Here is a 15622-nt window from a genome sequence, read left to right as displayed (position 1 = left end):
CAGGATGCTGCTCTCATTTAAAGAAAAGTAATAAGTATATTCAACTCATTATGAAATATGAATAACAAGCAACATATTTTTAATGACAATGCTACTTTCTAGAATTTTTGAGTAAAAGTTCTTGATAAACTTCTCATAACTGTAATAGAAAATACTAGCTTCAACAAACAAATAAAACATGTGTATATCTATCACTAAGCACAGTAGTGCTTAATATGTAGGGAAGGACCAAGAAAAAATGCCCGCTGCATTCGATCTATTATTCTATGATGCTTACAGATAACTGCTAAAGTTGAGTTATAGCCTTATTTGAGCAACTAGTTGCCATTATCGAGTGTTTCACAGCTTGTATAACAGTTATATTAATCTGTTCTTCTACCACACGTATTTTTGTGGGGAAATAATAAAAAGTAAAACTACTACTCAGCAGTGAGTTCAGTTTATAAGCATATATTATTTCTATGTTTCATAAATAACTGTTTCAATTCTGGTCGCTAGATGACAGCACAAATTGTTCTTATATAACGACCATTTGTGAGTTTTCATTGCACAAACATGATATCTGGCAAAACAATTTCAGTAAAAATAAAGAAAAAATAAAAAATAATCTAAATTAATATTCAAGGTATCAATGAGATCAAGTATTTATGCAACTGAAAGATCTGTGTACATGTTATTGATGTCTGAATTTAAAAACAACACATTCTTTATTATCATAATAATACATTATATAGTGGTCTACTTTTCTTCAAATTTTTAGTGAGACCGAGCCTGGCAACTGTGTGTGTGTATATGCATGGTATCATAATTCATGGCCTGGAATTTGTATGATGCTCTCCCCATTCATCAATATGGACCTAACCTGTGGTGGAGTCAATTGTATGTATATCCAGTGAGTTGAGGCAAAGTTAGAAGGCGTGGGTTCAGTAAGTATCCCCTTAACGTTGGTCCAGTGATCTGGGTATTTGTACCATCCCGAAGGAACCACTCCAACTTCATTGGCTCCTAGTGTAATCCAAAATTATGGAAACTGACAAAACGATTTGTTTGTTTGTAGTTATGCACAAAGCTCCACAATGGGCTATCTGTGCTCTGCCCACCATGGGTATCGAAACCCGGTTTTTAGCGTTGTAAGTCCGCAGGCTGTGCCACCGGAGGACATACAAAACGGATATGATATTAACAATATATATTATCATTGAATTATAAAAATAAAAGAAATGTTCACTTATCAACCTACTTCATACCTGTCAACTCTGAGAGGTGCCAAATCAGGATACTTTTTGTGGAGGCATTGCAATAGCAATTAGCGTCCCCTGGAGAGGGGGGAGCATACTCCACCAGAAAATTTAGAGAAAAAAAAAAGGTGCAATTTTATGTATTCTGGGGAACTTTAGACAGTTATTTATACTTACAATATTGAAATTATTTTCACTTTTACAGTGGGCTTCTGTAATAAGAAAATCACAGTCATCTGCTAATATTGTTATACACTTTTATTGTAAGAATTGAAAAATAAAATAAAATACATATATCCAATTGAAAAATATAAAAAATACACATATCCTGGTCAGTATTGTTTGTTGTATTCGAATGTTGCACTTTTGGCATCTTACAATATCTGCTTGCTGGGCTTGTATTTACTGGCTGAGTGATATGATTTAAATCTGCAGTTTAAAAGGGCACATACTGTGTCATTCCCTAAATCAGTCCTGTTCTCTGTTACGATCTTTCTCACCATTGAAAATGCCCTTTCACTCGATGTATTGGAATGTGGTACAACAAGCAGACAGTATAAAACAACAAAGTATAACAATGTCACACAGTAAATATTTACATTATCCTGGTTAGCACTCTGTGAAGTTGAATTTTGCGACTCTATTATTTTTGTTAAATTATTCAAAAGGTTAATATCGGGAGATCCTAGTCGTGTGTCGAGAGATCGGGAAACATGACTCCATATCGGGAATTTCCGCCGAAAACGGGAAATTTGACAGGCCTGCTACTTCAATGAAACTGTTTAAAAAAAAAAGAGGGGAATAAATAATAAAAAATTGCAAAAATTAAGTATGATGTAGGGATGGCAATGCCAGAAAGTACAGAAATAAGGGGCCCCCCAGTGGCACAGTGGTATGTCTGCGGACTTACAACGCTAGAAACCGGGTTTCGATACTCGTGGTGGGCAGATAGCTCATTGTGTAGCTTTGTGCATAAATTCAAAACAAACAAACAGAAATAAGGTAGGGATGAATATACAAAACGAAACAAAAATCCCTACGCAAGTAGCCAGTAAGTACTGAATCAATCTTACAAGCTTATGGTTATTAGCCACTGTATAGCACTTTTAGCTGGAGTACTCGTCCCCTGGACGGAAGTTATGTAAATTCATGGTTGATGAAAGGTTATCTTAGGACATGAAAAATTGTTTCCCTTATATGTAATTGTAAAAAACGCCCATAAAAACAGCAAAACGCAAAACTGAAAATTTGTACGTACCCTCGCATGGACCTAACGAACATCCATACCAATTGTGGTGAAGATCCATCCACATCCTACAAAGTAATTACATGGACCTACAACAGACAGAACTATTATATTTATATAGTTTATATTTAGTTTAAATGCTTTTATTCAAACCTGAATTCATGCAACTGACAGGAATTCAACATTTAGTCGTAGATAAAAGTTATTCTTGGAAAGATCTAACTACTTAGGTAGTGATTTTTGTATGGTTTTGCATACTCATCTCTTTCATATTTCTGTACTTTTTTGGCATTGCCATCTCTATTTCATATCAAATTTTTGCAAAATTCTTTATTAGTTATATATATATATATATAGTGTGTGTGTGTGTGTGTTGTAGGTGTAGGTGTGTGTAGCTAGTGCCAACTTGTAAACAGTGATGTGTAATCTAAGTTAACATTTAGCGCCGTTGTAACCAATCGCATTCGATCACGTGACGTATTCACTAACAATACTTCGCGACTCACCTCTCAAGAAAGGAGGCACGAGAAAACGGCTGTAGTCTTATTGTAGGGGGGATTTAAAATTTAACAACTGGCAATCGTGGGTAAGTTTATCAAAAATGGTGTTGATTCGTAACTTAGTCTCTATTCAAGTATAATCATTTACTTTAAAAAATTATATTGGTTTATTTGTTATATTCTTTTTATCACAGCATTGAATTAATTATTATCCTAACAAGTCTGTGAGTCAGCAGGTTGACGCCATTTTGTTATGTTCGATTGGGTGATGATGGAAAAAGCTTAGCTGTAGTCCTGAATTACATTAACTGTAATAGAAATTAGCTTTTGTCTTTGTGTAATTAGTTTATAGTTGTGCCTTTACATCAATAAATATGATGTTACTAATTTCGGTACGAGACCTTTCAATAATGAATTATTTAAAGAACTGCAAGTTTCAGCTTAACCCTAGCCTAAAAATATAATTCTGTCTTTTGATCTGGATTTACGTTTTTCCTCCCCACGTTATTTCATTTATTCATGAGACTGAGTCTGAACAACAAGCACTCTGTGTTTTACTTTTAGTGTTTTTTTTTACTCAAACACGCCACTATTTTTTGTTTTTCTTTATTTGGTGCCAAGCCTAAAGTCTAAGGTGTTTAATTTTTCTTTGCCAGTTTGGTTACAGCTAATGAATGTAATTGGGCAGATATACTTGGAAAACTTATAAGAAAAGTGTATGAATATTTTATTTAAACAGATAATACTAACAGTAACAGCTTTATAGCCAAAATATTGATAACTTATCAATGCTGTAGACAAACGCTTTGCTGCATTTTGTAAGTTTTGCTACTTAAAATTCATAAACCTCAAAGTTGATATTTCTCACAAAAGAAAGTGTAATGTGCATTACATTACTCTATCATATTTTATTTTGTATATATGAATACATGCAGTGCCTTTGGTATAGGTGACGTGCATTCTACAGTTTTGGAAAAGGGGTATTATTCCCCCGTACTTAACGTGTTGACACCTAGATTCCCAGGGCCTGTTTGTATTTTACCACTGCCTGAATACCAGAGTAGCCCTAGAGAGACATCTGACAAATTCTTAATGCATACACATGCTATAACTTAAAACTAAGGCAAACAAGTTTTTAACATGTGCATTGTAGTGTACGTAAAGCCCAAAGGGCAACCTTATTAAGTCTAACGTAATTCCAAATTCTCTCTAGTTTTTATGCTGGATACATCATAAATAACAAAAACAAACGAGTACTTAATGTATGTAATTAACATCTTCCTCATTATTTCAGTGTTGTTAATTATGACATTTGCAAGTTAGATATACTGCTTGTAAATTTCAATAAATAAAACGTTTAAACCAGTGTAATTAACCTAGAAGTAAATGTACTGTTCCCAACAAAGTATACATGTAAATATGGGTGTCTATAATAATTAGATAGAAGCATATAAGACTGTACTTGTTCTGAGATGGGAGGAGGGGTAGAAAATACCTCCATACATGGAAGAATCATTTTTTCTTAACACTTCAAACAAGCATGCATGCCTCCTGAGTAGAGAGTGGATGTCCTGAGTAATATGTTGAGGAGCAATAGAAATAAAAATGTTTTTCATTTGTTAAGATAAATTATGTAACTGGGTTTACAATAATAATGAAAAAACTCCTGTTATGAGTATTTTTTCAAGTTTCAATATGTACTTTTGTATACGTCCATCCATGTTCAGAAGCATAGGTTACATTTGAGCTGTACGTTGGAACTAGCAAATGCCTGTTCAATCATTCAATGGTAATTTTCATGAAAATAGTGATGATGATAAAAAAAAAAGTGCATTGTAGTGCACACACAATATGATTGTCTAGTGGGCCATTTACAACCACATTTTGTCAGTTTATGTTATTTCAATAAGGAAAAATTACATTGTGCTTTTTTTGAATAAAGGAATCTGACAACAATGCGCTGTTGGCAAAAATGTTTGGATTTTGATGCAATGGGTGCATCTAGCCCAGTAGAATACTTGGGTTTTTTAAGTACCAATGGGGATTTTTCTGCAGAGTGCCACTGTTCCTTGTCATTTTACTGAGTGCAAGAAAAGACTGCTACTGAAATGAGCACTTTTTGATAGTTATCATTTCAATAAGAAGTGTCACAGAGGAGACATTCAATTCAAGTCAATTTATTCAACATGATGCAGTACATTCATGAATGTGTATGATACCAACATGAAAAAAAAATATATATATATATTTAAACTAAACAACAGATAGAGACTCAAACATGTTCTTCTTTCTACGAGTTATTTCAGTTCATGCTCCTTTCTTTCAATCATATGATAAAGGAAGTTTAAATTTTCCTCAAGTTTTTTTTTTTCTCTCAAATTGACCATTCAGCACATACCAAGAAAGACTGATTGATATTGATATAAAATTTTAGGAATTGCAATATTTTCCTGTAATGTTCTCTTGAAAATATTTTTAATACACAACTGTTTTTCCCTGTGGTAACTGTTCAGGAGATGCAATGTTTGACAAGACGTGGCTATTATATATAAACAGGTAGTTGAAATATAATAAAATTAATGGGATATTTGTGGAACACAATTTAGTTTACATTGTTACTTTCTTAGTAATGAGTGATTATTTGGATGTTAAAAAAAATATACACTGACAGTTACTTAGGGTTTTAAATTAAAACTAAAGTTTTGAAATTTCATTTGCATAAACAATAATAAATTTGAAACTCGTAAGTTTCTTTTGGTAATGGAAACAATCCTTTAATAAAAAACAGTATCTGAATTGAGTTGATAAAAAAGAACATAAAGCAGAATCAGAGCTATATTTTTGTACCCGAGAGAGATGAACATATGGACAACAATGTATCATTTAGGCCTTAAATGACAATTTAAACCCAACATTTATTTCTCAGAAAAACCAATTCCCCTTTTACGTAAGATGCAGGCTTTTGCAAATGCTGATGTGAACCCATTTCATAAGTAAATCACCCTTTTTAAAGAATAACTGTCTTCTAAATTGTGAACTTGTGTCCTCTTATTCCTTACTTTATTATCTTCAGAATATAGCTTAAAGAAATCAGAGGTCTTTTTTTGTTAAACCCATCAGACATTCTTATAAGCTAAAGTAATGTCACTTCTTACCCATCTTTTCTCAAGAGGAAAAAATATCTTATCCTATCTCTATGACAACCCCTCTCTCTGAACCATCTCCAATATGTAATATCCTTTGATAGATAAGGAGACTAAAACTGTACATATTATTTCAACTTGGATCTAACTAGTGATTTGTGTAGAGAGAGAAGATTACCTCTTTTGACTTGTAATGATTATGTTTATCTCAATAGACATATTTGCAGCAACATTATAATCTTAGTGTAGTATTTCATAACACGCGCTCTTCACTTCATTTTATGTTTCTAAAGTAAAAAAATATTAACTTTGTTATAGACTGTTGGATTCAGGCTACATTATCTTTCTGCTGTAGAAATAACTATCACCTTGACCAGTGTTTTCCAAACTTTAAACAATGTTGCCTCCTAACTCAGCAGAGTTTCCATTGCACCCCCACCAACCCTCTCACAAAATTAAAATTTTTGTTACCTGTTTTTATTAAGTTTTTAAAATGAAAAAAAAAGGCTTTTAGGATTGATTAAGTGTGCGTGCAAAACAAAACAAAACAATGAGAACTAAGTGATAGTTTGGTTAGGTTAGCTCTGTCTTCATTGTCATTTTTGGGCTCTCCTGGCAGAAGCCCACTCCCCATCTACTAGTACATGCCCTCCCACAGTCTGGAAAACACTGATTAGGTATTTGCATGTGTACCAAGCTGTTTAACTCTTTCACTGCGGATTCAGTCCCAGGAACTGACCTCATAACCATTTTGTGCTTGTTATAGTTTTCATGCTATAACTTTCAATACAGTAAGTGTATCTTCTCAAAATTTTGTAGATTACAGTACACATTAAAGGCTTTTGTATGCAAAATATCAATTTTTTTTTTTTTATTAAGTTTTAGGATTTTTTTAAGTAATGTTTTTTTCATGCTTTTTTTTTTTCTTTTCAAATGTTGACTATCGAACGGGCAAAGTAATTTTGATTAAAAATACTTTTATGCATCAGAAATTTTCAAATGCAAAATCTTAATAACATTTAGATAATTATCAAACATTTTTGTTTTAGAAAAACTTTATATTTTATCTGTTATTTACGCTATTGTATCTCTCTACAGGTTTGTGGATTTGACTAACCTTGTAACCACTTTAAAAATTAGGAAGTCTAAATTACGTTTTTTTTCATTCTAGAATGACTACAAATTATAACATTAAAATACAAGTGTTTATTCTAAATAGCTTAAATCTCCTCTCTCTCTCTCTTTATGTATTTTTAATTTATTGACCTTTCAGCTGTACGCGATTAACATTACAGAAGTTGTGCACTCATGTTACCAAACATATAAAACTGCCCTTTCTTGGCTATGTTCTGGTGGACCAGTATTTTGTAAAATACACATTATTACTATTTACAAATAAGTTATTAAATTTTAGTTATATTTCTTATTACATAGAACAGTAAATAAAGAAGTATACACAAGATTATTTCTTCTAGTTCCAAACTTTGTACTCATTTGCTGCTAAGCCTTATCAAATTTCACAAATAGAGGATGTGAAAGAAAATTTTTTTTAGCTTTTATATATATATATATACATTTCTAATTTAAAAAAAATCATAAGTTACCCTATAAATACCACAGAATTCCACTATAATTTATCAAGCTTGTAACTTGGCCTTTGACCCGTGACCATAGGTCATATGTCAGAAGGGTTAACAAGCTCTCACCCATTCACATAATAATGTGTACTGTGGTATTCTATGATGCAGTCAACATCAGACTTTACCTTTCCACAAAAAGGAGGGCAACAAAACCTTCTTGTGTAGAACTCCACTTGAGTGCTGAAGAAAAATCTCATTCTTTACCTTGTAACTAAACTACTTAGATGTATTTGTTTCATAGGCCTTTTGTTAAACAAAGAATCTTTTGAGCTATGCTTAACTTTGAAATTAATTTCAGTAAGAGTTGTTAAGGATTATTATCTTTCTTATATTATTTCTTTACAAAAAATAAGCCACAACATTTGTGAGAATTCAAGAGATTGGGATAGGGTTCAGGCAGAAGTTGATAATCTGTTTTGTCCAACATAAGATGAAAAAAGGAAAAGATGTAACAGAAGTTATAGATGAAATAATTAAAATAGATAATATTACTTTCACTTAACATAATTTGTTGATCTTATCAAGTAATCGTACTTGTACCCATGATTCTGAAGCCTCCTGGGGTCTAGACACCCTTCATTAGAAATTGTCGTATTCTACATCAATGGAGACTGGAGATACTTTAATGAGCAGTGTTACTGCCGTTTCACATCAAATGGTTGGTTCTATCATACATTCTTCACCTTTGTTCTTTGCTACTCTGACAACTCAGATATGTAACATTTTTTTCTCATACTTCATTTGTTTCTGCTGGTCCATGGGTGAGATTATTGGATGAACCCCAATACTGGGATATTTTTAATTCTTTCCTCCTCACTTGATTTTTGCATTCTTGCAGATTCTTTTCTACTTCAACATCATGTCCACTCTCGTTTGCCACATCCTCCCTCAGCTATCCAACATGCAAAGTAATTTTCATTTTAAGACACAAAATACTTTTATGTATCAGAAAATTTTCATATTTCACATGCGAAATCCCTGTAATGTTTAGGTAGTTATCAAATGTTTTTTAAGAAAAACTATAATGTATCTGTTTTTCAATAATGAATATCTGTACGGGTTTGGTCGATCTGACTGATCTCGTATCCACCATAAAAAAATTAAGAAATAAATATAAATTATGACTTTTTTTTGTTTTAAAAGGACTACAGATTATAACATTAAAAATGTAAATGTTTAGATTAAATAGCTTAAATCTAGTAACATTAGACATGTATATATATATATATATATATATATTATTTTTATTATATTGACCTTTCAGCCATGCCTGGCTAACAATAGAGAAGGTACAATGACGTGGTGTCATTTTATACCACTCGCAGAGGGAAAATGAGTATTTACAATTATTTTACCCTGGTATTGTTGACTGTGAATCTACAAATGTAATTAGGGTAAAATTAGTATATTTATAGTAACTTGAAATATATTTATTAAGTACTGCTACAGAAAGTTGTTTCTGATTAATACAATCTGGTAATGCTATTTTCTATGTACGAGCTACGACATATTCTTCCAGTATCCATTCTTAAGAAAACACAGTAATCTAGCCTATTATGTAAACATCTTCATTTTGCAGTTTCAGACCCCCAACACAACACGTTATTTTCTAAGCAGCATCACACAAATACAGCACTGGGTCAACCACTATGCTAAAGCCAAAATGTATGTATATGATATCACTGTACATTCCCTTGTAGTGGAACTATGGAGCAGCATATCAGTTGTTCAGCATTTTGTGTGTTCTGATGAGAAGTTGCTTTTTTATGAAACTTAAGAATTTGGATTTTAAGTCTTGCATTACTGTGAGTTAAAATGTATGTATCTGTTAAGTCCATATCATATGTTTTAAAATTGCTATTAAATCATAAAAAAGGACTATTAAATTGCAAATTGTATTTATTATTATTTAAATGCTTATATTTATTGGTGAAGTTTTGTCTCCTACAGACCCTTTTCTGTAAGTAGCCATTGTCTAAGGACTTATGGAGAGGGACTCTGATCAGGTGTCGCAGAACGCTCTTTGTCGTTCTGGTTGTGGTTTCTATGGTAGCCCTGCCAGTGATGGTTTGTGCTCCCAGTGTTACAAGGAACAGGTGAGAAGAAAACAATCAACTCCTCCAAGCTCTGGTGTTACTGGCCTGGTTAGTCCTACAAGTAAGTTGTAACCTGAACAAAACATTTATCAATTAATATTGAAATGGCACTTAATTAAAAAAAAACTTTAAATATAAAAAAAATTAACTGATGTGTTATACCTGAAGTACTAAGCTATAAAACCTGTCTATGAATACTTAAAAATTACTGAATGATATGTAGACAGCATTTGTTATTTTATTTCATGGGTCTGTATTGAAACTCATTCATATAGGATTTATAGAATTGGCTCAAAACATTGCTAGTTAAGTACGAATGTACCTTGAGTTCAACAACTTTTTTAGAATGTACGAGTAGCAAACATTATAATCGGTGAGTGCATGGGAACATATCGGTGCCCTGGACTCTCAAGCCATCAGTTCATCTAAATTAATTAATAATTGTTTGCTACATAGTTTAATTTTCTTGTTGTATAAAATGATTTTATGCTTGCCTGTGTAAGGAGTTTGTTTTCACTGAAAGTAAAACCATTCAGTAAAAACAAAATTTGCACTCCCTTATTTTACTTTTCATTACCAGATCAAGTTTTCAAAACTCAACAATAATCAAGAAAGATGCTTTAAATTTTACCTAATCATGAGGAGTTAGGTTAACCAAATTGAATGTAAAATGATTCAACAAAAAGTAACTATAAAGTTATTAATTGTATTGCATTCTATATTTCTTAGCTCTTGCAAACTTTTTAAGTATTTATTCTTTTACTGACAAGACTTTATCATTAGGATATAAAAGCTTGCAGTTTGTGAATAGTGTGTTTTTTTTAATCATTTTTATGTGACCTTCATTTGGTAAAATGTTTGTTTCCGTTTGGTACAATCTGTGCCCCACCCCCCATCCATAAAGTGGTCACAACACCCTTATGTATAAGGAATTATTTTTTTGGGTGTACTTTAAAATAGAATTGAGCACAAACCTTACAAATTGTATTAGCCAAATGTTTTATAATTTTACTTATGGAGGTTTATCTTTTAAAGCTTTACTTTATTGTGTCATGAATTCAAGGTTTTTGAATGTTTGACTTTTCAGCCCCTGAGACAAGTTCAGAAGGACTTGTGGCAGCTGCCATTTCCTCAGCAGAAAGTATGTTAAACACCGCTTCCCCAACAGTTCCTTCAGCAATTACTACTTCTCCAGATCCTGAAAGCAGTTTTTCCGAGGTTGGTTTTTACAGTTTAAATAGATATAATAGCAATTACGAATTCTATGAATGCTGTTACCAGGTTATTAACGTATATTCATTCAGAGAATGTATGCACCTAGGAAAGTGCTTGTAGAATGTTAGTTTGTATTAGTATTTGAAAAATACTAGAGAGCTTTCTTTTATCATATGTTTTAACCAATCATATACTTTCTGTACCATTGAAAGTTGTGAACATCAAATCTAGAAGATAGTATAATAAGGCCAATAGATTATAGTTAAAAATTGGCACTCTCTTTATTTCTGTAACACATTTCAAGAAAATTTCTTCTCATGGAAATACCAGGGAAGAATCAATAGATTATAGTTAAAAATTGGCACCCTCTTTATTTGTGTAACACATTTCAAGAAAATTTCTTCTCATGGAAATACCAGGGAAGAATCAATAGATTATAGTTAAAAATTGGCACCCTCTTCCATGAGAAGAAATTTTCTTGAAATGTGTTACAGAAATAAAATACCAGGGAAGAATCAAGTTTATATATTAGAAAATTAGGTATATAGATACTGATATTGTACATCTGTTATTTACCAGTGCTTGATCATATTATTAATATTAGCTATGGGAAAATTTATCTATTCAAACAGTGATAAAACAAAGGATACAGATAATGTGCATGTTATTCTTCAGCCGATGTGTTTCTGCACAGTACCATACATTACAAACATCTCCATTCACACTCAATTCTCTAAAGACACAAATCTCTTTACTTAAATTGTTATTGTTTTCATTTCTTGTATGTCAAAATATTATGAATTTGTTAGACTTTACACAAACTACTAAAAAACTTGATTGTAGGCCTAATTAAGCAGGTATTTATAAAAGTCAAACCATTGATAGGTGGAGTACGAGTCAAATCTAGGATACTAAATGTTATTAAGTATCAGTTTAAATGCAAAAAAATTATTGAAGCATTAGAAACCTGTAGACCTAAAATTTGTCACAAAAAAACTGTGAATTGAGTGTTTTTTTTTTTTTTTCCACATTCCTCTTAACTTGTCTGATTCAGATAAGGAGGTGTAAAAAAATAACATTTCAAATATTCGTTTTGCTTCCCGCAAGTCAAATCTAGAACTTGTCAGTCGTGCTGAATCGCCATTTTCACATACATCTGATTTTGAACATGAAATGGACAACTTTTAATATATTTTAATTAAATCTTTGATATACTCTCTATAATAAGTGGTGGTGAGAATGTGAGAAGGGCACTTGAACAGTGGGGGGGTATTGATGGTGAAGAAAAGTTGTGTGTTTAGGGATAGTATAGTATGGATAAAAGCACAGTAAAATTGCACAAATGTGTGTGGCTTGTAAATCCAAAGTACAAAAATGGATTTCTGAAGATTTATCAAGTAATTAATTAATTAATTTTGTAAGGGAACTTGGTTCAAAAGTGTAATAATTCAAGGTTCCAAAAAATATTATAGCAAGTAAACCAAGTATTAATAAAAGTGTGTAACCAAGAGGCATTCTAACACTCATTTTTACCTTAGGATGAGAAACTAAGTGTAAAGTAGTATTTTAAATAAATTTATACACCTTCCATTATTTTTAGCTAAAATTCAATAAATGAACCAGCTCTGGCATACATCTGTTTTTTCACTATCCATTAAGATCCTTCCAATAATTAACTGAAGTATTTTGATTACCAAATCTTGAACTTTAATAACTTTAAAAATAATTAAGTGCATTATCATTTCCAAACAGTTATGACAAAAACTGGATTGTCCTGATGCTTGTCTAGCCATATGCACTAACATAGTGTTAGCAGTCATTCCATTTTGACACAACAGATAATTAAATGTGTTTTCTAATGGCATGCCAGTCCAAAACACACAAGAACATTTGAGAAGTCCTGTGCTTTCTTATCACATCTACTTTAGAACAATCCTTGACAAAACACTATAAAAGTCTAAATTAAAATATTAAAAGTATAGCCTATAAGTAATATTGTCATGTGTACCAGTGTCCGTCCATCAGTTTTCCTCGTATGAATAATAGCATCACGTTCAAGTTAGCCTAATTTTGCATTAAAGTTCTATGGAAGTGTGTATTCAGTGACAGGTGGTTGTAAAAACGGGAATACAGATCTTGACTGAAGAAAGATACAGTTAATTGAAGCAAAGCTTACTGCATTTGTTTAAAGATACCAATTCATCTATCTGTAATGGGTGAACCTGCACAAACTAGCTACAATAAAGGTAAGTTCATTGATACTTAATGTCAACTAACCTGTTTTTGTCTTCTTTCAAGACAGCCAAACTTTGTGGCATTAATTTCAAAGAGACTTTCAGATGAACGTAGTGCAAATGAACTCTGCTGTATATATAGCCTGTGTGTATTTTACAGTATATCAGTTGTACTGAAACAATAAGCTTTTTTTTCTCTCTCTCTCTCTCTCTCTTTTTCTTCTTCAGTATTTTGCCATAGGTAACATTTTAAGGCAATTAGCAAAAGCAGTTGGAACTGAATGATGAGGAATGTTTTACACAGTACCAGTAAGGTATGTTAATGAAAAGTGTTAAAACCATAAGTAATACAAAGGACATTGGACAGAGAAAAATAATTATCTTTAAACAATAGATATGCCCTAACTGTATTTAACAAAAACAAATATATTAAAGAAATTATTGGTCTTCTGTTGGGAAACTCAAATGTGTACTGCTTCCCTCCACAACCTTTTAATCAGCCGTTTATATTGCCATCAAAAATGGAAATGTAGCATCTGGCATGAAACGTATTGTTTTGATGGGTATTTATATATAAATACATATTTGTGTAATCGGACAAGAATTACATGAAGAATTTCTTTTTCGAGCCATGAGGCTGATCATTAGACTGACCTTTTTTTGCCTTTTTCTGCTGTTGCACATTACCAAACTTTCCCTGATGATCTGTTTTTGTTAGGTATGGTTAGGGCAAGATTGTTGTCTAAAGAATTTTATTTTTAGTGTGTTTTTTGTATAATGGATGGTTTCAGCACATTTCTTTAATATGCATTGCTGGTATCATATAAAATCTTCATTAGTGTTCATTTTTTTACTTCTTTTGTTACTTGACTAAAAACAGTATTTGATTTGTGGAGCAACTGTAAAAAACTTATTTTGTTGCCATCAATATACTGTCAAATATGCACGTGTTAATACTTCAGGGTTACCTTTTGTTTTATAAACATTTTTATAACATTCTTGTGTTTAATAAGAAAAGATAGAAAATCAGTTAACATTTCAGTCTAATATTGGCATTTCACCAAAGGTAGATAAATATTTGTAAATAATTTATTTATTTATTTTTATATATATATATACGTGTGTGTGCCTATTATGTTCTGTAAATACACGGTGTTTAAGTGGAACTTCATGTACATTTGAAACTAAAAACTAGTTTTCACTACAGAAAATAAGTGGTATTACATTGCAGTTTGAGACACGGAACATGTTAAATGAGATGCAAGTTCAGTTTTGATAGCAATAACTAGCAAAGTAATAATTCCAAGGCTTCGCAGCAAAACTAAGAACTTTTCTCACAGCATTGATTTTATCATTAATGCCCTAAGAAAATCATGGTTATTTTTTAGAAACTTCACAACAGTGTCGCTGTAAGTATCAAATTTTATAAGCTTGTGATCTGCTGCAGACTCATCTTTAGTTTTTGTTGTCAGTTTCAAACTTCTGTAATATATAAATCTATATCTGAATAGGTAAACATCACTGAATTACATAAATATAACTTTAATCTTCAATATTTAAGGAGTCTGGGGCACTTTTATCTCAAACTAACTATGTGCACATAATTTAGTGTTAATATATTTATTTATATTTCTGTTTTTACACATTTCAAAGGAAAGAAACAACAGGACTACATAGAACACTGGGTAAAGCAATGCCAATGATTTGGGATTTCATCATACCACCACCATCAACTGTGACTGCATTTCATTCTACAATTAAACAGCCAACATTGTTAGCAAGGACCATAAAGTCTTTGTTTTTTCAATTCCATCGTCATCTGTAGAAATTTGCTGGACAGTCAAAAGTAGTCACTAGACATTATTTGTACAATTCATCTTGAGGGATCAGAAACATTTTTCAGTTTATGTTTAATAATGTTGAAATATTTAAAAAAATCACTTGTGGGGAAAGAAAAATAACATATCTTGTAACACTTGGGATAGCACCCCACTTCACGTCTCTGTTAGAAAACAAAGCCAATCAACAGTGAGATACAAATTAATCGGATGTGCACATCAATTTCTGGAATGAGAACTGTCTAGTCAAGATATCTAACATCCCACTTTATGGACCCTCATTCATTTGCACATATTTATGAGAAATTTGAAACAGTGTGTGGAGACTTGGGTTTTAGTAATCTTGTTCAACTATCCATGGATATACTTACTGTTAACCCTTTCGAGACGGGTCACGGGTGGAAGGTCGTGTCATCTCGTTTGTTGACTCGCATTCAAAATTTTATTGAACTACTATTTCATGAACTTATAT

The 15622-nt window shown here is 31.9% G+C and overlaps 1 protein-coding gene across 1 annotated transcript in view; it reads left to right on the top strand.

The window, feature by feature from the left end:
* Positions 1–2955: 2955 nt before the first annotated feature.
* Positions 2956–15622, top strand: part of LOC106462901 (AN1-type zinc finger protein 6-like) — a 22753-nt gene continuing 10086 nt past the window's right edge. Inside the window, exons 1-3 of the mRNA XM_013922866.2 lie at positions 2956–3070; positions 9718–9924; positions 10951–11081. Of these exons, the coding sequence (XP_013778320.1) occupies positions 9753–9924; positions 10951–11081 (303 nt within the window). The 5' untranslated portion in view covers positions 2956–3070; positions 9718–9752. The remainder of the gene's footprint in view (positions 3071–9717; positions 9925–10950; positions 11082–15622) is intronic.

Source organism: Limulus polyphemus, unplaced genomic scaffold (genome assembly GCF_000517525.1).
Source record: "Limulus polyphemus unplaced genomic scaffold, Limulus_polyphemus-2.1.2 Scaffold1278, whole genome shotgun sequence".
Lineage (NCBI taxonomy): Eukaryota > Metazoa > Arthropoda > Merostomata > Xiphosura > Limulidae > Limulus > Limulus polyphemus.
Note: the sequence above shows the minus strand (reverse complement) of the source record. Positions and strands in the feature narration are given on the sequence as shown.